General features: G+C 37.7%; 1 protein-coding gene across 1 annotated transcript in view; it reads right to left on the bottom strand.

Annotated features, from left to right (window-relative positions):
• Positions 1-17,846, bottom strand: part of LOC103034624 (rho-related BTB domain-containing protein 2) — a 35,733-nt gene extending 17,887 nt beyond the window's left edge. Inside the window, exons 1-5 of the mRNA XM_007235479.4 lie at positions 17,478-17,846; positions 5,122-5,323; positions 4,856-4,959; positions 3,963-4,148; positions 623-1,569 (exon numbers count right to left, since the gene is read on the bottom strand). Coding sequence (XP_007235541.1) covers positions 623-1,569; positions 3,963-4,148; positions 4,856-4,959; positions 5,122-5,323; positions 17,478-17,545 — 1,507 coding nt within the window. The 5' untranslated portion in view covers positions 17,546-17,846. The remainder of the gene's footprint in view (positions 1-622; positions 1,570-3,962; positions 4,149-4,855; positions 4,960-5,121; positions 5,324-17,477) is intronic.
• Positions 17,847-25,900: the final 8,054 nt, after the last annotated feature.

Genomic DNA, 25,900 nt, shown 5'->3' with positions numbered 1-25,900 from the left:
AGTTATCAACAATCACAGGATGGACGTTAAGACTCACACAGTGACCTCAGTCAGTCATCATCTCAGTGAGTAATCCAGCTCTGAAAAACAGTTTTGGAAAAAAAAATGTAATAGGGATTTCATTTCTGTAATAGGATTTTAGCTGTTATTCTGAGCTGAAATATTTGCTACGAGTTGTTGACAGGCCAAGAGCACCATGCTCAGACAGATTAGATGTTTAGATAAAGTAGGTCTTGCTGTTTGCTATGATGTGTTTATAGTGTGTATTGTTTTTTGGTATGTTATTCTAAATCTGCGTTATGAAGCCTAGAATTGAAGCCGGGTTTAAGCCACAAAACTAACAGTAGGCCTCCAGTAGGCCTGGTTAAGTAGCAGTGGTTAACTGGTTAGTCACAATGCAAACAGTTTTTCCAGGTTGGATTACTCACTGACAGTTCTGACAGTCTCAATGAACCTTGCACCTTGAACCTTGTATTTACTGTGTCCAAAGTAATCATATGGTGCTGATTTTTGGTAGATTTTTTTAGCAGCATTAAAATGGGTAAAATCAGTTAATCTCCACTGTGTCTGTCTTTATAAGCCAACATCTGTGACAGTAGTTTACCATTAGTATATATCTCACCAGAGAAGGTTCCTTTGGCCAAGCACTCCTTGACCCGGTTGGTGCGTCTCACATGGAAGGCCTTGGTGATCTCCTGGTTCATGAAGGCCTCATCGTTCAGAATGTTGGCCACCATCATGCGCAGATCAAACACCTCCAGCAGCTCCGCAATGTGAGCCACCTGCATCAGCTCCTTCTCCCGCTCGTCCAGCTTCCCCGTGTACAAGTACCGCAGCACGGCCCTGAACGGCCCCGGCTGCATTGAGGGGTCCATGTGGATCACAGTCATCTGCCTGGAGCTAAAGGTGACCGGGTCATCTACCATTTCCTCCTGGATACTAACGAAGGCCCGGCTAAAGGCGGGGAGCAGTCGGCCTCCTCCTTCACCTCCTTTAAGGGTTCCGTCGCTAGTGCAAGCCCGAAGGTTCGCCCGGTCTCTTTCATCTATGCTCTCGCAAACGTCAAAGCTGGCAGCCCGCATCAGCAGCTCCCGTCCAGAAAGCGGAGGCCGTGGACGCTCTTTTTCTTTCTTAGTGTCTTCAGGAGCGCGTCGCTCGGCCAGGAAAAGGTCGTAAAACTTGGAGGAAGCCGTGGCCAGGTAGATGCGGTGGGCGAAAATACGATGCTGCTCCTGCAGGACGAGGATAACATCAGCGCACAGTGGATCCTCCAGCAGCCGACCAGGATGCTCCTCGATGCTGCTGGGAGGTGCAGGTACTGTAATGATAGGAGGAGGCGGTTTAGGAGGGAGGAAAGGGGCCTGGAGGAGAGGCCTCTGCACATTCCGCAAGTGGGACTTCCAGAACTGCAGGTGGCGCCGGGAAATGAGGGCAGCGCGAATGGCGTTGTCAAAAACGTCTTTGACTCCGAACTGAGCAACCACGCTGGTCTCATAATACGGGACACCAAGCTCTTTGGCCACTTCACGACCCTTCTCTGGAGGCAGGATCTCGTTGGATTTTATAGGTCTGAAATACAGAGGCATAAAATAGCTTGAAAAAAGATTCAGGAACAATCTACAAATGAACACAGTCTTAAAAAGTTTTTGGCTTTATATAAAAGGCAAAAAGATAATATCAATATTACTTTTATTGTTGAGAGTAACCTTAAGTGAAGCCTTTGCTGGCTAGTTGCAGTACGATGTGTAGCTCCGCCCATTTCCCTATGTTTAAATTAATTCTCTTTGGTCTCCGCAACACAGTCATGTGCTAATATTGGCACAATATTTTCCCTCAAAAATGTTTGTAAACTTTATTTTATTGTATCATAAGAAGGTGTTATTACAATTAGGAAGGAAGTGACTGACAGCCTTGGCTGGAACATGGAGTAGTTAAATTGTAGTCAAGCTGTCAGACAACTAGCTAGATAATCATGCTATTAATCATGATACATTTGGTATTGTGCTGTTGATTTTATTAACAGACACTCTACATGAAGGTATTTATTTTCTTAGTATAGTTAGATGTGCTATTTTTGTATCATTTGTACAACATGATACTTGTGTCATGTGTCATGTTTTATTCAGGCTTTATTCTTATTTTATTTTTATTTTCAATTCCTTGTTGTTCTTTTACATGTTTTTAATTTTACTTCTCTTTGTTTTAATTATGTTTGAATCAATCATGCGTTATTCTTATTTTAGTTTTTATTTCTATTTTTACTGTTATGCTTTTACATGTTTTTTAATTTGACTTCTCTGTGTATTTACTATACAATTTTTAATTTGTAAAGCACTTTGAATGACTGTTGTATATGCCTTGCCTATACTCTCGCCTACTAAATAGTATCTGGACCAGGTCCAAATACTATTTGATTTACCTTTTAATCTTTACTGGTGTGTGCTTGGGGGTTAAACTGCACCATGTTTAACTGCCTCGGATGATCTCAGAAAAAAGCGCTGACACAGAGCTGGTACTGTAATTTGATGGAAATGTACATTGGTAATAAAATACATTTACTGTTTAAACATAACAGTTATTGGTTGGGCTGAACGATTAATCACTTTTCAAATGAAATCACGATTTGAAAGGACGCTACCTTTTGCATTTTTTATTTTAGCTGTTCCTTGAAATTTAAAAATAAAACTGACAACTGCATTTAAAGGGATAGTTCTGTATTTTTGACATGAGTCTGTATGGCATCATCATAACCAGTGTCGTGCATCCACACTGACCATATCAATGCGCGCAGCGCTGCAACCTGACAGCTAGCCTACGTGTTTGGGTCGCTTTGTTTACTTCTCGCTTGTTGGCGCGTGCGCAGCTCGCTGTCAGAATGACGCGCACTGATACGAAATGAGAGAAAGTAGGACCCAAGTGATTTACGAGGCGTGACTTTTGCAGGGTTAGTTTTTTGTGATGTAAATAAATCACTCTTTTGAACACGTACTGCTTTGGGAAGAAAAAGGAGTTATTTTTCTGACCCCAGCAAACATGCCGGACTACTTTCGCTTTGACCTAAACTGGACAAGAACTCGGCTCACAGGACGCTGTGGGGGGTAAGTCAGTGTGGATGCACGACACTGGTTATGATGATGCCATACAGACTCATGTCAAAAATACCGAACTATCCCTTTAATCAAAGAACCCTGGGAATATTTTATGTGGAAAAAAAGTTTATAATTATATTTAATAGAAATTTAAACGAATTGTAAACCAGCAATATTCTGTGGAAAAATCACAATTCTATATTTTGCCCAAATCGTGCAGCCCTACTTATTGGGCACCCAATGGAAATTTTGCTCTGCATCTGTTTTTTTAGGCTACACTGTTACCTTATGAAGATCCTTTGAGATTCTATGTCTGGATAAAAGAGGCATGTCTGTCAAACGAGTAGGTGAGTTTGCATCGACCCTGTCTATACTGCACTGGGTGCAAATTCAACAACATAGAAAACATTTTGGCTTCATTTCTATACAACAGGAGATAATGGAACCACAGCTTCTATGTTTTCCATAGTCACTGGGAGGACCAGTTTTTAACTATCCTCAATTAAGTGATAAAGAATAATTCAGTAAACAAGTAATTAGACATTATCTTCCCACAAATGTTGTCTTAAAGTGTCCAAATGTATAACTACAAGATCAAGTAATAAAATCTTTTATTGATTTATTTACCATTTGAGAAAGTATGTCAGAGGAGTAAAAGTAATACTGCTAGCCATCTTTAAGATTAAGAGTTGAAAGAAAAAATTGTAAAATCAGATTTTTGCTGAGCTATGTTAATAGTATAGCCTTTACTATGAGGGAATAAGTACAGCAAAAGCTTATTTGACTACTTTTAGTAGTAAACACAGATGCACTGAAGCTGTCAGCATGAGTACCTGCACCAGAAAATAACAATGTAAAAGGAGATGGTCTCACCTGGCCAGCGGGCGACGGGCCCTGTTGACCGCCTCAAGATCAGCATATCTAAGATCCAGCTGGCAGCCCACCAGGATGACTGGGGCTCTGGGGCAGAAGTGCTTAATTTCAGGGTACCACATGGTCCGCACATGATGCAGAGAGTTTGGGTTTGCGATGGAGAAGCAGAGCACCACTACATCAGACCTGCAAAACAAAAAAAAGAAATGAAAAAATGTAAAATTATTCACTTATTGTTAAAGAAATCATTGCAAAAATAGTTGTTGGGTTGAAAGATAAAGGTTAACAACTGGGAAGTTATTTTCTTCATATTTATTGAATTACACATATGCATGCCAAAAATTTTGGAGTAGAATTCAAGAGGCTCCTAGAGGTGTCCTCTGATAATTCATCCCATACAGCTTTAATATTTCCACATTTTCTGTAGCTTTAGCAGTTGAGGTGGAGGAATTGATTGCTCATCCAATAGCATTACACACATTTCATTTGAGGATAGATGTGTTGATGCAGCTGCCCATGGCAAAGTGTCAGTGTTTTCAATGCAATCTCTTAAAACAGCAGCAGTGTGTGGATGAGCATCATACTGTTGGAATAGTGTATCAGGGTGTACATTCAGAAATGCTGCAATTTGCAGTCACTCCGAGACATGACTACCCCTTAAGTTTTATTCCTGTCAGTTGATTTCTTCTGGACTCTTTTTTTTTGATGAGTGTAGATGTAGCTCAAAGCATATCCACTCCACAAGTTCCAAAAACATCTTGTTAACATTTTATCATTCATTGATTAATGTGACAGTGTTGCAATCTAATTATGTGCTTTTTTAATAATAGCTAGAAATCATTTGGTAACTCCTATGAAAGCACAGTATTTTGTAAAGTTTAAGTAGCACTGACCTGCCGTAAGCAAAGCGTCGGTCCTTGTGATGGTCTCCGAAAGTGTCCCAGAGTCGTAAAGACACACTGACGTCATCCACCACATCCCGAGAACGCTCTAGAACCTGGTTGGAGAAACACACCTATCACATGCATGGAGATTTACCCGAGTAACTGTACGCAACAGCTTCACAACACATCCATGATTAACAACGAGACCAGGTAAACGCTGTGTGGCTTAATGTCTATATTCCATGCATTATGGTACGCTGAAAGAAGTTCCTCACCTCTTGGCACACTCTGTACTGGTCTATGGCCCAGACCGTGGGCACATGTGTGGCCAATAGCTGATACTGGGTTAGGGTGGCATTGCAGGCCCGGGCACAGATGAGCCGGGTCTTCCCCACTGCGTTGTCTCCGACAACCACACACTTGATGGTCTCGACATTTGGCCTCTCATAGTCCATATCAGAATCCATAAAATGGGAACTGGAAAGACAAAAAATAATAAATTAAAGATGCATAACATGCATCTGCATTACCCAGGGCCACTATGCCCAAAATCAAGTGTTGGCAAAAGGTGTGTAAATCCCCCAGTACTGAGCTGTAGAGCACTGAAAGATTGAACTAAGAGATTGAACTCATTCCAGTACCTTTAGTAAAAGTTAAAAGTGATGTTCCTGATGATGAGATGTATTTAAATTCTACTCACAAGATAACACCTTACAACATATACAGATGTTGGCAGTTCAAGTAAGGCTTGAACAGCATTGTGACACCAGGAGGCATCGAGACAGATAACAGGTAGAAACTTTTTAAAATAAAGACATTTCTACACTAATACCAGTCTTTCTAATGTCATATGTTACTTTACAACATGTGTAATGCCCTGCTAAGTGCAGTTCAGCCACTGATCTAGTCTTAGAGTCTCTGTGAAACACCAAATCCACCGGAGATCCTATGTAAACACCGAGGTGGGTAGTCCACGTCCAGTAAAAATGCAGATTGGATTTTTTTACTTCTAACCAGTGTAAACAGAACTGTTCTAAACATACACCTACCTATCTCAAATGTACTTTGCAGTTGGTGTTCCATAGACAAATTCTAACATATATTCTAGTGTTCCTTAGCTCTAAATTACTGAGAAAAGCATATAACACTGATGTGTTATTTGCACAATATATTTCTGAATATTTTCTTTTACTAGCTACTGCAGACAATGGATTCTGGGAAACAGTTTAATGTGCAGCATGCATATACAACTCAGAGAGACCTATTGTATTTCATAAAGAACATGAAAAAGTGGATGTTAGTAGAAGGACAATTACTTAATTAATTGCAATTTACCAATGTCAGTTTTATTTCTTGGGACAATGGGATCCATCATTATAAAAGCAGAACTGGGAACATTTCTGTGTTTTAAAAACAGCACAAAGATGAGGCAGAATGTTATGTATGACCTTCCTCAAGAACAAATTTCCTACGACCAGAAAAAACTGGGGATGATCTTGATAAATGAGGCCAAAAGTCAGATAAAGTCTATTTTGGACCTGATCAAAAGGCGAGCTGGCCATCCTCACCTTCTCACTGCCCTCCAGGACCCCCACTATAATCGTTCTCGATAATAAGCTGGAGCTGACCCCTTTAACCAGTGCAGCTTGTGGAGAAACAGCGGTATAGAGATCAATTATAATTACCCTCTGCTCCCCCCTGCATTCCACAGACTCTGCAGTAAAATCACCGTCAGCTCATATAGCCTTAAGAATCTTAAAAGGAGATCTGAACATGGGTGTGTGATTGTGTAAGTGTGCCGATTTGTTTATAGTGTTCTAGTGAAAACATTTTGCTCCCTGAAGGAGAGGATGAGCTCCCAGCACACTATTCAAAGTGGAAAAAAAGTAAAAAAAAAAAAAAAAAAAAAAAAAAAAAAAAAAAACTTTTTTTTCTGAAAACAATATGCTTGGTTATCTACAGTCAGTATTTTCACACTATAAGGCACACTGGATTATAAGGCACACTATCAATGAAAGTCTATTTTATGGTCTATTTTCATACAAAAGGTGTGCTGAATGGACTTAGCATTAGAATTAGCAGCTAACTGCTGGAGCTAGCTGTGGTTAGTGCTTGTAAACACCACCTGACCACAACAGTAAATGCGCAGACTGCAGTCTGTTATACTCACCTTTTAACGGGGAAAGAGCTAGCTCTTAGAGACTAATACTGCTTTAGCAATGCTAGCCTAGGTTAGCAGTAGGCTACAGGGCGATGACACTTATCTCTAAATGGCGAAAGAGCTAGCGCTTAGCACAGTTAGCGGCTAATGGTAATACTGCTCCAGCAGTGCTTGTCGGGGTTAGCAGCAGACTACAGACCGATAATATTCACCACTGAATGACGAAAGAGCTAGTGGTTAGCGGCTAATGCTAGCGCAGCTCCAGCAGTGCTGGCCGGGGCTAGTAGTAGGCTACAGGCCGATCATATTCACCTCCGAACGGTGAAAGAGCTAACGATTAGCGGCTAATTCTAACAATGCTCCAGGCTCGAGTCTCGGTGCTGGAGAACTAAACAGTAACTCCTGCACTTTAGTGAAGTGGCATTACTGGTACAATTCATACATAAGGTGCAATTCATACATAATTTTAGAACATTTCTATTGGATTATTCAACACTAAGTTGTTTAAATAGTGTACAGGGCAGCTACATGGTTCAAATGATGGGGGAAACTAAAAACAGAAAAAGGGGAGATACATTGCTTTTATTAGACATAAACAGTATATGGCACTATGGTGTTTTTTTTTTTTTTATTCTGACAGCTTTCCTAAAATTGCTTACAGTATCACAATATATAGAATTGCTACCCCTATATCCTAATACCTAATATCCTAATAATTATTATCATATTGCCCTTATCATATATATATTTTTTTACAATACTTCCTGATATCACAGAATAATTCTTTACAGGCCGAACAAATTCAATACTACCTTACTCACAATCGTTATCTCAACACAAGTAACTTTTTTAATGCACACATTTTGTCCTAAAAGACATTTTACTTTTCACTCATAAGTATAAGGGACAAAAGAACAGTTTTCTCTTTAGACTAAAGTCATCTCAGTTACGGAGGTCATGCTTTCTGCAATAACGACAGATACAGTTTCAGAGCTACATCGATTCAGATTGATCTTGTGTATAATACTCGGATGTCTGTATGATCGAGCTGCACTTCAGAGCCTCAACACTGTGTTTTAAGTTTCTCCTGAGTGGTTATGTGATTCTTTAAAACTTCCGTTAAAATGAGCTCTCTCTCTCTCTCTCTCTCTCTCGTCCGGTGCAGCGCTGCAGGCAGACCGGTAGATGATATCAGATAAAAACCACAAAGCAGGGTCTGAATTTAGAACAGGTTTAGGAGTAATCTGTTTCCTCACTCACTGAAGTTTCAAAAGTGTTTAATACAAAGTAAAATGTACAAATAGGCTAATCATGATTACAATAAATTTTTTAGAAGTTTAAGACCATTTATGATGTATACAGCTTGAATCATTATATATACTAGTGCAGTTACTCCATCTTAAAATATAATGAACTTTAATAAATAACAGTTAAAGAGATGCAAACATTAACCTTCACCTATGACAGTCTACCATACGAAGTCAGCAAAAACAATTCAAGCTGATGTCCGTAAGATTTGGGATGAAGGGTACTCCCTGGTGAGAATGGGTAATTGCACAGAGCATGCGGAAGAATCATTTTAAACTGGGCGGGTGTGATGCGATCTCCTTTTAGAGCAGATGAATCCGATTCCAGGTTATGTTCAGTCAGAGAGAGAGAGAGCATGCTCAGTCAGAAACTTCACTCCTTTGTTTCTTTGGTTTCACTATGTGTGAATTAACTAATGAAGTCTGAATTTCCCCTTCTAAAGTCTCCATAGCTTCACCTGCCACCTATGTTCAGTAAAACTAAGCCGGATCCTCTTTTAGAGGCTGTACATGTGACGAAAGTATGTAAAGATGTGTAACATGGCCAGAAGAATTCCTGCAAAAAGCGAGCCGAGACCCCAGTTTCTATAATTATTATATTAGGCTTAGCAGGGATGGTCGTTCAGCAAACTGGTACTATTAAACACAATATTTTATTCCTTCTCCACTCAGAAATGCTTCTGCTTTAATACGGATTTCCACTTTAAGCTCATGTCCATTTAATATTTAATCAGTTGTACAAAAGGAGACAAAGAATATTTGTTTCCCAGTTTGAGTGTGTTGTTATTTTGACAGTTATTTAAGTTCATTGAGGCAAATGTATTCCTAACAGCTTAATTTAACAGAGGGAAAAGGATGGTATCTGATAGTTGTTCCACTTAAATCTTATCTACCAGCTGGTCTGTCCATTGTGTCCAAATCTCATGATGAACTGGACCAATAGAAACGTACAAAATGTAATTTTACAATGACATCCAATGAAAGATTTTTTTTTTTTTTGGAGAACCAATTTAGATACAAATAACAATCGTAGCTACAAATTCAAAGCAATGTGCAAAAGTGAAAGCACGAAAGAACAATAAACAATGCATTAACTCTGACCCCTCAGTCATTATGCATAGTAGGAAATGCACTTCAATCTTAGAGGAAAAAAAAGCATTACATTAAACATCTTCAGCAGAAAAGCTCATCAGATCATAAGCTACATCCCATTCATTATTTATACAGTTCATTCAGATGACTCAAAAAGTAAACAGCAGAAAAAAAAACCTCTGTCTAGTGACTCAATCCCATTGACCCGAATATCATCTTATCAGCTCACGTTTACCCAACTAAAATACAGCTTTCATGTGTCAGAGTGCTTCTTTAATGTGACAATTCTAATAAATACTTTTCATGAGAAATCAGGTCAAATTAGAATCAGACAGAAAAATTAAAGCTTCTCAAAGTGGATCATTAAAAAAGAGATAATTTGGAATTACAGCAATTAAGCAGGTAATTGCCACAAGCAGCAAGCACAATTGGTTCAAAGTTCATGCGGGCTTTAATTACAGGTGTATAACATTTACTGTGTTCAAAATGTGCCTCTGATCTTCGTATCTCCTGATCAATACCCTAGTTTATTCTACACAGCTATCCCAGAATTCAAGAGCAACTTTCCTAAATGCTGTAACATCCAAGACAGCAGTAAATGAAAGCAGAAGATGCATAAACTGTTCGGAAGATGGAACACATGGAACCTTACTAAATAATATAACTGATACATAAATAATGTCATCAAGCATGTCAAGCTACAACATATCTACCCAAGGTACATTTTATCTGATCAATGTATTTTATTTTACGGGTCTTAAGGGTATTATTCATATTATGGATCATTAAATCTGGTACAAATTGCCACAAACAAATATTTATTTTTTCAATTTTCGTTTACTCAAGATTTAATCGATTGAAGCTGTCCTTCACACTGTGTCAAACATTTAATGATGAATGGATCAAGTGAATTTCTACTAAACGATTAGGAATAAAAACATTTTTACATTGACTTACAGTGAGTTAAACCACTGCACCAGAACCAGAACTGTACAGAAGTTACAGAAACTTAGGCAGTTCATTAAAGCCTAATGTACGAAGTATATTTACAACTCAAACACAGTAAAAAACTATATAATAAATACAATATTAACACACATGACTTGATAATCAGAGATGTGTGTGGGTACAGACACCCCAAAAAAATACATTACTGACTTACCGAATTGTATACAGACTTAACCTCATTAATTTTAGCTAACTTCAATACTGCCTATTGTGTTTATTTAGTAAGAAGAGCCCATAAACATGAAAAAGAGCCAGTATGTTGACTTTTTTTTTTTAGTTTGTTGTTTTATTTTATTTATATGGGTTATTTAAAAAAAATTCCAATGTCTGAATGTTTTTAATTATTAAAAAGTATATAATTGAAACAATGTTAAATGATGTGTAAATATGTGGCATAAGATACTTTTAAATTTACAAAAAAATAATTTATTGCAATTATTTATGAAAATAAAATCACTGAAAAAGTGACTTTTTTTACTTTTTATGTTTTAACAGTACTTACGAAAAACTTTCACAGTTATTTATTCATTGAAACTAGTTAAGACATTATTAATCATTATAAAAATGAATTTAATGAATAAAAAAAATGAAGCATTAAAATTTGGTACTGTTTAATAATGTCTTAACTATATTAATAATGTATTTAAGTTAATCAATTAATAAATAGCTGAGACCTTTCTTAACTATTCAACAATGCTTCTTCATTTTACAGATTTTGATTTTTTTATATTTTATTTTATTAATTTTTATTTATTTTATTTGACCACAGACATCCTTCACTATGAGTGACACATTTATAATGAATGAAGCAATCAATACATACAATCTTTTTACACTGATTACATTAAAAATTTTACTTTTTTTCTTAATTGTCTTAATTAAGCTTGTGAACCTTTAGTGGAGGTCAATGTAAAAATATTTATTGATCAATTTATCAATAAAATCTGTCATGTCAGCTTCACATTCTGAAAAATGGCAAGAATGGATATACAATTTTCTATGCAAAGATAACAATATATATTAATACTACACTAGTAACACTACAGTATTTTTAAATAACAGTATTTTATTACACCATGATCTATTATAATGAATAATAAAATGATGTATTCTAAACTAATATACATATTTTTTTATTATATATTATAATATGTAATGTAAAGATCATTTAATTCTACAGTAATACAGAACAGTATAAAGCAACACTGTCTAAAGTTCACATGCACATTATAAGTAAATATTCACCGCTGTTTTTATTCCAGCATCTTTACCTTCATGTGTCTAATCCTGGTGATTCCTCCCTGTAGCTGAAATCTGTGGACGGCGTGTAGAATCCGTCTCTTACCTCGTGCCTTATGAAAATGGAGGCTGCTGGTGTTGCAGCCCAGTCTCTGGTTTCCAAGGAGACGGATGGATTTTACTCCTGTCTACTACCAGCAGCTACTCTACTGCATCCAATCAGAAACCCTAAACTCCTCTGATTTGGGTATTTACAGCAACCCCCCTCCCCTATCAAAGACCGCAGCTCTGAATCAACTGCCTCCTGCCTGTATCTTCACCTGACTGAATATGAGCTGGGCAGTATGGGGTGGGAACTCTGACACCAGCCTGCCGAGTACACAACCAGAAAACAACGTGGACATCAGTTCAGCTCTGCCTCCCTCCCATTACAATCACTACAAACAACAACAAAAAAGAATGCCCTTTTCAGAAAGAAAACAGAGGGGTGGGCGATATATCCCTAAAATAACTTTACGATATTTCATCGTATTTTTACGATAACAATATTTCTTCCGAAATGACTAAATGCTGTCATCATTCTCATCACAGGCACCTTGACAGACCAAAGTTACAGTGGCATGAAAAACTATTTGCCCCTGTACAGATTTATTTTGTTTTTGCATTTTTGTCATACTTACATTTTTCAGATTATTAAACAAACTTAAATATCAGACAAATATGACCTGAGTAAATATAAAACTGCACTTTTTAAATGATGATTTCATTTATTAAGGGGAAAAAAACTATCCAAACCAATCTAGGCCTTTGTAAAAAAAAAAAAAAAAAAGTGTTTGCCCACCCCCCATTAAATTAACTATGATTAATCACACTTTTTGGAAAGCAGAGTTGAATTTCACTACTAAACACAACCAGTCCTGATTACTGCGAGACCTGTAGAATCAAGAAATCACTTAAATCGAACCTGTCTGACAACTTTAAGCAGCTAAAAGATCTCAAAAAGCAGCACATTAATTCCCAATCTAAAGAAACTCAAAATCAGATGAGAACCAAGGTTATTGACATCTATCTGTCTGAAAAACGTTACAAAGTCCTTTCTAAGGCTTTGGGACTCTGACAGACCACAGTGAGAGGTATTATTCACAAATGGAGAAAAGATGAAACACTGGCGAACCTTTTCAGGAGTGACCGGCTGACCGAAATTACTTCAAATGGGAAAAGAAAAAGAACATAATACTGAACATGTAGTATGGTGTTAGTAGTATAATGGTCTGGGGCTGCTTTGCTGCTTCAGGGCCTGGAAAACTTAGTGTAATAAATGGAAGCAGGAATTCTGCTTTTTACCAGGCAATCCTGAAGGAGAATTTTTGGTCATCTGTTTGTGACCTCAAGCTCAGCTGTACTTGGGTTCTGCGGCAGGACAATGATCCAAAGCAGACAAACAAGACCACCTCTGAATGGCTTAAAAAACAAAATGAAGGTTTTGGAGTGGCCTAGTCAAATGCTAAATGAGATGCTAAAGACTGAGTGCAGTTATCAGTAAAGCTTGTTTGCAGTTGTTGCCGCCAATGGTGGCAAAACCAAGTTATTAGGTTTAGGGGGCAAATACTTTTTCATTTTTTCATTTAATAAATAAAATTATTATTTAAAAAGTGTTTTTTTACATTTACATTTATTCAGATTATCCTTGTCTCATATTCAAGGTTGTTTGATAATCTGAAAAATATCAGTATGACAAAAAAAGCAAAAACAATGGGGCCCTGCAGCCAGTGTCCATATACCTTTCCAGCGTACACACTCTGATGTGCTATTCCAACAGGACACTGCTCATCCACATACCGCTCCAATGATTTAATAAAGTCTCTCTCTGGTTTTGAACCTTTGGCTGTATTACAGCTACTCAATCTGCTTTTGTCCGTTATATTAAGGACTCCTTTGTACTCCTATGAAGTTTCTTTTAGCTTTAGCTATTGACTAGTAGATTAGAACAAATTACTAGTCATGCAAACCTTAGTAAACACAACATTAAAGAGCACTCTAATCCTCTTTTGTTAAAGAACTAAGGCTTATGAATGTCTGCTCCAACCCATTCACAACACTTCCCAGCACACACACACACACACACTCTGTTCTGTTTCTGCTTTGTTCTTTCAGCGGATGCGGCTGTGAGTGCGGATGCAATGCAACATCAGAAAGCTAAACAGTCTGCTAACTCATCAGAGGCACTGAAGGTGACACAGGCCGGCGGAGAGCAACAGGTTGTGAGAGCTGCCCATGCGGACAGTGTCACGTTGCCTCTGTGTGTTATTTTTGGTGAGTGTGGTACTAAAAGGTGCATCTATTATTAGAGCATCGCTCTGCTTGCCGGAGCATACTTTACAGAGGATGAAAAGGTGCAGCTTTCTCAAAGCTCATGTTCAGACCTCCTCTTTTCTGGACAATCTGCAACTAAAACAACAACAGTCTCTGTTACAAGTACCTAAGTGAGATGTATAGAGTATAGTGAAGACACATTGCTGATAAGAGCTACTCTTATGTGAGATTAACCTATTTCTACTAACACTGTGGTCTAAACTGACTGGATTCCAATTTGTACATCAATTATACTAGGGGTGATTGATAATATCCTAAAATAATCCCAGCATTTCAGGGTATTTTTCATACAATTATATTCTTTGCAATATGACAAATCAACAAGGGACGGAATAAAGTTTAAAGTCCTGGACAACAAAAATGCCTGTCTGGGAAACTGACCCTAATGACAATAGGGTACTTAATGGGTGCCATTGCCCTGCTGAGTTAAATTCATAATAAGAACAGCACTGCTGAGGTAAACTTATTATTAGAATTGCATAACTGAGGTTAAGGTTTGATTACAATAGCACTTCTAACGCAAATGTATTGATAAAATTGTGAACAACTGCTGAGGTAAATTCATAATCAGAATAGCACTGCTGCGAAACACTTAAAATTAGAATAAACTCTGAGCATGTAACACAGAAGCAAGTTGTATAGCGGCTTAAACACCAAAACACATTTCAGTGATTTTCTCTACACACAAACGCTAAACTAGGAAAACTGCCGTACTCTGCAAGGATTTAGCCCCAATTTAGCAGCGAGAGCTCCATTGCAAATCTGTTATTTAGATATTTGGGTATGACTTAAACACGCTATTAAAATACAAAACCTAGGCAGGAAATAAACTGGCCGGCATAAATTGAAGCGAAAACACACCACAGCCTCTAGTAAGCTATTGCAGGACTGAAATTAATGTTTGATTAGTACAGGACTACTGAGGCAAATTTATGAATAAAATTGCACTGCTAAGATAAAGTCAAAATTAGAATAGATGCTGAGGTAAAAGTATAATGTTGGTCTACTGGGTTATTAAAATGTTTAGTGTTATTGGCTACCGGAGCCCTGAGAGCACAACTGGCCTTGCTCTCTCTGGGTGGGTAGATGGGGCTCTCTCCCTACATCATTTCAATGGTTAAGTTGATGTATCAGAATCAAGTCTCTGCGCTTTCCTCCGAATGCGCTTTGATGCTACTCGGCAATGCTGCATCAGCAGCAGTTCGCAAAGAGGCAGTAGCTGACTTCACATGTAGCAAAGGAGGCATATGCTAGTCTTCACCCTCCTGTGTTGGGACATCACTAGTGATATGGCCGTGTAAATTGGGGAGAAATAAAGTTATATAAAAAATGTTCAGTATTCAACACATATCTTTAAATTGTAGTTTTAATACATATTTTAATTTATTTTCCTTACAACTATAAACGGCCATTTTTAACCTGAGGTTGGGGCAGAAAGAATTTGCACAGCATTTAAAAAGGCCACTCAAATCAAATCATCTGTCTAACGCAGATATATGTGTCTTTTTTAAACTCTTATGTTATATGTTTCAAGAACAGCTCGCCTCCATGTTTGTTAAAAGCAGCGAAAAGCCCAGAGTCAAGCCATTTTTCTTTCTACAGTGTGTCATCTGGAGTTACATAAATAGGCTACTGCTCCTTCAACACTGTGCTTTTTTCACTGTATGCTTCAGCGCTCCAAGGACTGAAAAGCTCTACGTTCAGCAAAAACTGCTGTCATTGATCAGCAGGGTCTGACGCAAGCACTCTCGCACTCATCCGTCTAGATCAAATCCATTCCAGTTAAAGCAACCTGCACTAATGTAACCCTGTATGCCCCCCTCTGCTTTCTCCACTCAGGGGTTTTGTCTGTCTTTTTTCCAATAACAACATATGCAGAGTCAGAGTAACATTAACCAGAAGCTACACTTAAATAGGACTTAAATAAGAACACTCTCCCTGCAAACACAGTTACATTGTTACAACTTTCTGGCAACCTATTGTTCTGGTGTTCACGGCACTATCTGTTAGGTGCTCAGATGCTGTTGGGGCAGGGGTTGCTCAGTGGTTAAAGAACTGGGAGAAAAATAAGACTAACCCCTAACCCTTGATCTGTACTGAGGACCAGCACTTTGAAAACCTCTTTTTCTAATGGGGAGACGAAAATTGTGTCCCACTTAATTTTAGTATTAAGTGTCTCTAATAAATGTGTATATATACATTTACAATCCACATAACAAACATAGCGACTATTGGTGATTATCTCACAACGATTCTTCAATGAGGTTGTGAGGATGTTGGGAGGACACTGAAAAAAAAAATGTAATCTGGACCCAAACTGGGAATTATGTTGTTTATGAAACTTCATTACATTTTATTCCATCTCCAATAGATATAATAATACTTTAGGCAATGTTAATTGAACAATGACTCTGAAACAAAGTTGTGACAATCTTTTTGAGACAACATGAAACAGCACCACTCTTTGAAATCATATAGGAATGTTGCAAGTAGAAAAAATGGTCACTTTTTAACAGCTATTTAACATTGTCACAACTTTCAGACTAAATCAGTACGTTTTAAAGTTCTGACAACACAGAGAGCACCAAGCAAACAAAAAACATTTTAAGCAGATGAATAATGATATGTGCAACAAAGAAATAAGTGACAACATTGTCGCAACCTCATAAAATATAGCCAGAAAGATATACAATGTTGTCACAGCGTTAATTAATTTTAATGTTATGGCAACACAGAGGGAACCAAGCAGATGCCTATAACTTTGTGGAGACCAAAGCAATTTGCTGTCACAGCATTGACACAAGCTTATAAAATGTTTCCATAAAGCTATACAACGTTGTCACAATGTTCTTGGGAATTTTAATTCATGTTAACGTTATGACCACATAGAGAGAACCAAGCAGACGCCAATGACCAATGCTGTCACAGCGTTGTCACAATGTTCTGGGGACATTTTATTCATTTTAACGTTATGACAACATAGACAGAACCAAGCAGACAAATAACGATGTGGGCAACAAAGAAACAGGCTGTCACAACGTTGTCACAACCTCATAAAATGTTGCCATAAAGCTATACAACGTTGCCACAACGTTCTGGGGAATTTTATTTCATGTTAACGTTATGACAACACACACAGATCCAAGCAGACACCTTTAACTTTGTGGAGACGAAAGCAATATGCTGTCACAACGTTTTGACAACGTTACCGTGCTTGCTGGGTAATTATTTACAGTTACTTCACTATTGCAGCACCACTGCGTTAAAGCTGCTCATTCACAGCCAGAACGTTACAGTAATGATACTGTATGCAGTTACGTAACGCCCGAGTCTGTCCGGGGGAACAAACAGTGAAACGTCGAGTGAACGTTGAGGCTCAGAGTCAGCAGCCCCAGCCACAACTTATCAGCGTGTACTAATACCCCACTCTGATCCCGGCGGCTCCGCTTACCGCATCGAGGGGAAGTGGTGCATCGGCTGGGCTGATGTCTGAAAGCGAAAGGAGGAAGCGATATCCATGGGCTGAGCTCGCGCGCCGCTGGGCAGAAGAACCGCGGATCAACTTCATTTTCACCTGAAAACCAGCAGAGCTACAGCGGGAGGACCGGAGCGCCGCGGCCCGAGAGGACGGACGGCTTCTCTCCGCTTCAGGAGCCGGTTTACACTGACAGTGCCGGAGTCAGACGCATGGCTGTTTTAGAACAGCGAGGCCGGACCCTCTCGCAGCTCAGCCTCGCTGCTAATGCTAACCACAGTTAGCCACAGAGACACAGACCCACACAGCCCTGCTCCTGCTCATTCATTAGAAAGCAGCTCCGCTAGGGTTCATTCCGCACCCGTATTCAGACAAGCCCCGCCCCCTCTGCGCTGGGATTGGCCAGTGGAGAGTGTTCGAAAGCAAAGCGTCTTTTTCGCACGTGACACTTTAAAAAAACATAATTTCCAATTTTATCAGTATTAAGCCCTATCCGAGTGGGATTAGTTTCTCCGGGGGACCTGGGGTAATTTTCTCTTTTATAGGGGGTCCTCTGAGTTTTTATTCCTTTCCGGAACGACCATGTATGTGTTTTTCTTAGACGACCTCTGAGAAAAGCAGGCTAAATTCATTTTATCACAAACTGGACCCGGACCGGATCCGAAACGCCTGCTGTCTTGGTACCTGCTGTTTTATGCTAAACTCCGTGGTCCTCCTGAAATTTTAGTGGTGTCCAGATCTACATCTCTGAGTTTCTCTCTAGCTATTTGTCCACTGCCCCGCACTGTAATCACTTGGGGTGAGTGTTTCTACAGAGATTTACGTAAATAAAACAGTGGAAATGGAGGCGCTAGGTCCTGACCAAGAAAGCCAAAAAACTCACTGGTCCTCCTGTTTTTCAATTTCAGTCCAGATGAAAGAGTTTTATCACTGAGTAGAAGTGTGAAGTTTTTTCACAGCCCTCCCCCTGAGAAACTAATCTCAGCCGGATAGGGCTAAAGATACATTTATATTTACGAATGTAATTTAAATTACCATAATATTTTAAACTATATATATTGTAACACAGTGTTTCTAAAGCCCTATCCGGACAGCATTAGTTTCTCAGGGGGTCCTGGGGTAATTCTCTCTTTTATGGGGGGTCCTTTGTGAATTTATTGTTGTCCAGAACGACCATGTATGTGTTTTTTCTCAGACGTCCTCTGAGGAAATTACAGGCTGAATTATCTACTGTTTTTCACTGAACTCCGTGTTCATCTGGTAATTTTAGTCCCGTCACTTTTACTAAATTAGCTGTTTGTCCACTGCAACACACCTTAATTGCACTTTGGGTGCGTGCTTCTATGGAGATCCAAGTAAAGACAACATGGAGTGAAAATGAAGGAGCTACTTAACCCGATGTCATGGGACCAAGAAGCCAAAAAACTCACTGGTCCTCCTGTATTTTTTTTCAATTGCAGTCAATTGAACTCAAATCCATTAATTGTTTATTTGTTTATTTTATATGTTTTTACTAAATATTTGTTCTATTTATTTTGGTCACACATTGCTTGGTCTTGATGAATATAATTTTGTCTTTATGCATTTTAATCTTTTATTTAAAAAAAAGAGCGTCTGGTTGCTGTTAGCCAATTATAGTACTGGACCAGGAATGCCACCCTATAATAACCAATTACAGCCATAGCGTTTCTTAAAGGTTACCCAGTTAAACTAGGGGGCGTGTCCTGAGTGGCGTATCGCACTTGCTCTAAGGTTATCAGTCAGTATAAGCAGGGGCGTAGCAGCAAATTTTGGGCCCTGTACACTCTCAATGTCAGTGGGCCCCTATCCATGGCAGTACACAAGGAACATGATTTTCATGGGCCCCTCCCCCTACTTGGGCCCTGGGTAGTCAGGTACACTTTTCCCCCCACTACCACACCCGTGAGTATAAGATCTGGTCACAGCACAGGAGGCCAAAAAAAACTAAGCGCACGCGCTGGGGGTGGGGCACTTCTGTCCTGTCGTAGCTAAGTGGGCGTGACTTGTCTGCACAGTGGTGGGACAGAGAGCTCGCGCCCTCCCCCGAAAGCCAGCTTGTTCCAGTATCATTCCTTTAACGTAGTAAAGTTATTAGAAAATAGTAAAAAGAGTGCTTTTATTACTCAGAGCTATGCGCTGTGTTGGGTAAATGTTATGGTTTAAGGAACTTGTCACGTTTTCAGGACACTGGCTAGAACTGAAACATTATTTAATCATTCACAGCAGCTAATTTAAGCATTCTGAAACTTTCCTTAGTGAAGACGTACAGGTACGTGCTGTACGTGTTGGAGAATACTGTGGTGGTGTTGCAGCACATTAACCTTTGAATAGGTTCAGTAATGTTTCAGGCTACCCGAGGAATGATGATGAGAGATGCAAACAGAATATTTTAAAGTGTAAATAAGTTACACAAGACATCAGATCAGCCATAACATTAAAACGTCAAGTCAAATCAAGTCAAGTGGTTTTATTGTCAATACTGCATACCTATAGGAAATACAAGAGAAGTGAAATTATGTTACTTTCTTTCCCAAAAGTTACACTCTAAAAAGTGATGTTGTGTTTTAGTCAGAAGAACTAATATTATCAAGTTGAGTGAATTTACTGGCCAGTGCAACTCAATAAAATGAGTTCAGAGAACTTCAACCTGAAAACCTTTATTGTATTACACATGTCAATGCTCTTTCTACACTGTTGGTACACTGTAAAATGTGATAAGTTGATCTTACTTAAAAAAGTAGAAAACCGGTTGCCTTGAAAAAGTTAAGCAATTATAACTGTTATTTTCAAGTTAAGTTCACTTCATGCTTGCTATTTAAGTGTACTCAAATCATACTTAAATCTTCACAGTTTACTTGAGTTGTTGTTTCCTAGTCTGTGAGGAATCACTACACACTGATGGTGAGTGCCAGAAATTGGGGGACACACCCAGTATGCAAATTGATTGTGACAGAAGCCAATGGAAAAGAGGCTGCCAATGGCAACAGACTATTATCAGTTATTATAAGTTGGTTAAACTCAAAGATCTCAGTTTGAATGTGTATGTGCCCATGAATGTTCAACTAACTCAACATTGTTGAGTATTGTTTAGAAATCTCCAATTTTATGTAAAAGAGACTTAATTTATTTGAGTTAAAACAACTTCTGGGTTTACAGTGTACATACAGTTTTCCCATAAGGCTTCTGGCACCATATATTTGCAGATTGGTTGTGGCCTCTACTTTACTTACCATCCTTGTGTTGTCTGTTGCCCAAAGCTACCTTATCCTTGGTATATATTTCTCAGGTGTCAGTGTTTGTTGGCTGTAAGAGCAAATCATCTTTATTCTGTATTCTAGGTAGTTACAGTATGTTGGCTTGGAGCTGCAATGTTTGTTTTAGTCAAATTTAAAAAAAAAAATTGGGGGGCTTGCAATAATGATGATGAGTCTGACTGCTCTGGAATCTGTGGTGAACAATCCATGTGTGAAAATAATGATTTCATGCTCCCTGAATCATTCTTTCACAATATCAGCCCCATGAATCCTGACATTGTCATTTTGGAATATGGTCGTGTCATCAGGGAGGAATAAAATCCATTGATGGAATAATCTGGTCTATGTTCAGTATATTCAGGTAGTCAGCTGACCTCATTCATTTAGCACATACTGTTGCTGAACCTAGACCTGACCAACTGCAACAACCCCACATAATTTACTTACTCAAATCCGGTGAAGACGTTCTTTTTTTTACCAGGCAGTGTATATTTAATAAAAATTGGGATTAACTAGATTCTATATGTTATATATGCTACATTTACAGTCTATATTTGAATAATATATAGAAAGCTTTTGAACATGTATGAGTTTTTGTCTGGTGTGTAATCTCACAACAAAGCACTACATTCTTGGAAACTTCTTTAATAATATTTTTGATCGTTATAGTTCAATATACAGGTGGTAGCTGTATTTAAAGAGAATTCCTAAATGCATTGTGTTCAACAGCAGTGAACAGTCAATTCTTAAAGATGATGTGTTGAAAGCAGAAAAAAGTAGAAGCATAAGAATCTGAATCACACTGAAAGGAACCCCTCAGTAAAGTCCAGGCGACTGGGTTTTTTTTTTTCGTGATATGTGGTGGTCAGTACTTGTACACTGTAAAAGTTTCTTGTAAATCTTACAGCAAATTAAGAGCAAAAAGGTATGTAATTTACAGCCAATAAAGCAATGTTACTTACGGTAATTCATGCTGGAGAAAGATTACAGCATAATATTGTATAATAAGAACAGTAATTTACTGTAAATAAATAATGAATAACATTGTTTTGGCATAAATAAAAAGTACATAATAATACTTATAAATATACAATACATAAAAATATACAATAACTTTATGTATTTTAATTGTTTGTGGTCTTTAGTTGAAAATTCATTTTCCCTCTTAATTAACAGTAAAATACTGCAAAGTTACTTTATTACAATTTTCATCCAGCATAAAATCACACTTTGTAGTAAAGCAAATGTTAACTTGCTCAACTTATACAAATACAATATAATGCAATACATATTTCCACTTTACATCACGTCACACTTTAAAACCACTTTAAGACATTTGTGTGTAAAAGAAGTTTAAAAACAACACACAAGTTTTATGTTGATTTTCTGTGTATAAACGTCCATTCGTGTTTTATGTATGTTGTTTCTGTGTGTAAAAGTCTGTTTGTGCTTTGTTATGTTTTTGTGTGTAAAAGATCAATTTCGATTAAAGTGTACACTTATTTTAAAAAATTTGCATACATATTTTGCATAAAAACATAATTTTATAAATGACAATATAAGGGCAAAACCAAAAGCACACTTCAAAATTGATAATTTAACAGCTTCTGCACAAGACTGGGTTTTATCATTAAAAACTACATCCTGTCCTAAAGGCGATTTGCTCCTATGGACTTTATTACTGTAGCCAAGCAATTCATTAATTTAAAACTCCAAACTGAAAACCCAAGGGTGGATGGACACTCCCACTATGCAAATTAAATATGACAGGGGCCAATAGGAAATGTTAGATTTTAGTGTATCTGAAGTATTTAATTTTAGTAATATTTACTCAGAACATGGGGTGAACTCTATTCTGTAGATTCTATGTGTTACTTTTTTGTATTTTGTACATAATATACGTTACTTTATGCTATAGAAATTATTGGGAACTTCTTTAATAACCTTCTTGATTGTTACAGTTAAATACAGTTTTCAAGGGAACATCATTAAAGGGGAGTTCACCTACCTATCGGAATAGGTGTGTGCTTCATGTTTTCACCTTCACATTGCTAGTGACAGGGGGAGTTCATATTAACATGGATTGACCTTTCCAACTGGGTAGAAAATGTTAAAAATAATCTTAATTCAAAACTAATAAATAGTTTCTCCACAATGTGGGTCTCTGGGTCCAGTACAGTGGTAACAAACCAACAAAAAGGCTAAAACTTGCTGTACTGCCACATATGTCAAAATATACTGGTGGCATCAATGTGCCCTTTCAGTTCCCATGTGAAATGATTTGATAAGCTAAAATCAGTGCTGAAACAGAAACAGACAAACCACTACACCAAGAATCCCATGTGAAAGTTGGAACAGCTGGTAAAAAAGGAAAATGAGCAAGCATTTTAGGTTCTTTTATTACCTCGTATTTCTTTCAAGTCCTCAAAATAATATTTTTATGTCTACTTCTAGAGGAAATGTTTACTGAATAAATCAAATGGTACAGAGATTTTTTATCTATTAAAGATGTAATGTTGGAAAAGTGATTGTTGACATTCTTCAGTGTTTGTAAGCTGAACATGTAATATTCTTAATATTATGTCAGAGAGAAAGAGAGAGAGAGTATGCTTGCTGAACTGTTTAGCAATGAGTTTTTTTTGTGCTAAATTGCTTTTTGGGAAACTTAGCCCAGTTTAAGCCATTATAATTCACTCAAATCACATGACTTAATACATTGTTGTTATTTTCAAGATATTGTATACCAATTTTTCAGTTTTTTAGCAATGTTAGCACCTCTTGGTTAGATGTCAGTTTTGCACATCTTGGCTGGATTTTCTCAGTCAGCTTTATGAGGTAGAGTCACCTGGAATGACTTTAGGTTAAAAGCTGTGTTGAACTTATGAAGAGTTAATTCCTCAAATTTATTGTCTTCTTAATGTGTTTGAAAGCATCAGATGTGTTGTGAAGAGGTAGAGTTACAGGTATACAAGGAATAGATTAGTTATGATAAAACCTCTTTCACACACACTCTAAAAAGTAATTCTGATGGCCTTTAGCCAATACTTAAATAAGTAACCTGTTAAAACACATGTGTCAAACACAAGGCCCGCGGGCCAAATGTGGCCCGCCACGTCCTTTTATGTGGCCCGCGAGAGCTTGTAAGATCTTAGTGTCTATAATAAATGGGTCAGAAGCGTGCTTTGACCAAAAACTACATTTCCCACAATGCTTGTCGATTGTGTTACCCGCGAAGTTACGGCTTACTGCCACTACACGGCAGTGTAGTCATTGATGTGGAAACCCTGCCGGAGGGAAGGCGTAACTTCGTGGGTGGACTTGAGACATACAAATGTTTATCCCATAATGTCCAGAAAAAGAAAAGTTGATGCAGACGGACGGCTGTGCTTCAAGGCGAGAGACCGGTATGCCTTTTGTGTTACGAAGAGTGTTACTGAGCAAAATAAACGCTTTTTAGGAAAGATATAAGTTATGTGTAAATATTTATAAGACAATAGCTGACAAAATCTGTTTTAATGAGGTTAATAAACATCACTGTGACAGCGCTAGTCACAGTTTCACCGCAGCAAAGGACGAGGAGGTGAATCACTTATCTAACCAGCCAGTACTGATTTCTGCCCCCAATAACCCTTTCAGTAACCTCCAATAGCCTTTATTTGTCTTCAGGAGCCTTCAACAGTCTAACCTTGCAGCCGTGGTGTGTTTATAATGTAATCCCAGCAGTGACTTTAAAGAACTTTAAAAACTGTAAAAACGCTCCAGACTGGCTCAGCTGAGCCCTGTAGCCCGTGGCTGGGCTGTAGCTCTGACTCAGTAAAGACTCCGGGCTTGTGCTGCTGCTGCTGCTGCAGCTCCGACTAGTGGTTGGATGAGGAACTGCTAAATCTGAGGAAATGCTAAATCTGTCACATGCTCTTAACAGCTAACAATTTTTAATTTTATATTTATTAAGCCTCTTTTCAGTATCAAACGTTTTGATCAAAGTTAATATAACTTGTATTTGATGTCATTTCTATTCACTTGAATAGTTTGGTTCTTGATTGATGGAGTTTTTGGATTTCATAAAATGACAAATTAAAAGGATTTATGTTAATAAAGCAACAAGCAAACATATTTTCCATTGAGAGTTATTTAACATTAAGGAGTAATTACATTCATTTTATATTACATTTGATTACATTTATAAGTTACATCTGGCCCTCAGAGGACAGCCAATATCCCATGTGGCCCTCGGCCAAAATGAGTTTGACACCCCTGTGTTAAAAGATAAAAATAATAAGTTATATGAATTTGGTAGGATTTTTATTTTCATTTATTGTTTATTTTTATTATTGAGTTGTAGTGACATAAAAAATGGAAAGTGCTGATTCAACACACTTTCCTGACTAACCTAGACTAAATATATTCCATTAAAAACGAAAATACAAAAGTCATTTTCTGAAAACATTTTCTAAACAATACTCAACTATTTAGAGTTAGTTAAATACTTGTGGGCACAAATACATTCAAACTGAGATCTTTGAGTTGAACTTTGAGTATAACTTATAATAACTGAGTTTAGTCTGTTTCTATTAACATCTTCTTTACCATTGGCTTCTGTCAAAATCTTTTTTGCATACTGGGTGTGTCCAACAGTTTCTGACTAACACTCACCATCAGTGTGTAGTGATTCAGCCTGGGCTACCTTACAAATAAACCAAGTTCACCTTCAGTTGTAATAACTTAATGATTTAATTCAACTAAAAGGCTTGAGCAAACCAGCTGCTTTTAAAAAGTTAAGTAAACTCAATTTATCTCATCTTATCTTACAGTATAACAAACATAACAAACACCTTTTTAGTTGTAATAACTTGATGTTCTAAGTTACGCTAACTTAAGTTTTCATTACCCGTTACTTAACTGTTTTCCTCACATTTAAATCTGAAATGTCGTGAGAGTTAAAATATTTATCCCCTCTAAAGTAAAATACAGCTCTCAGCTGAAGTTAATTTTACCATAAACTCCTTCACAGTGTTATCAATCAAATATTATTAAAAAAAACATTATAATAGTTAAAAAATCCTAGTACATTTAAGAGCAAAAAGGACAACAAAAAGCATCACTACTGATCACAACAAAAACTGC

The sequence above is a fragment of the Astyanax mexicanus genome, chromosome 12 (genome assembly GCF_023375975.1).
Source record: "Astyanax mexicanus isolate ESR-SI-001 chromosome 12, AstMex3_surface, whole genome shotgun sequence".
Lineage (NCBI taxonomy): Eukaryota > Metazoa > Chordata > Actinopteri > Characiformes > Acestrorhamphidae > Astyanax > Astyanax mexicanus.
This window is presented reverse-complemented; position numbering and strand designations above follow the sequence as displayed.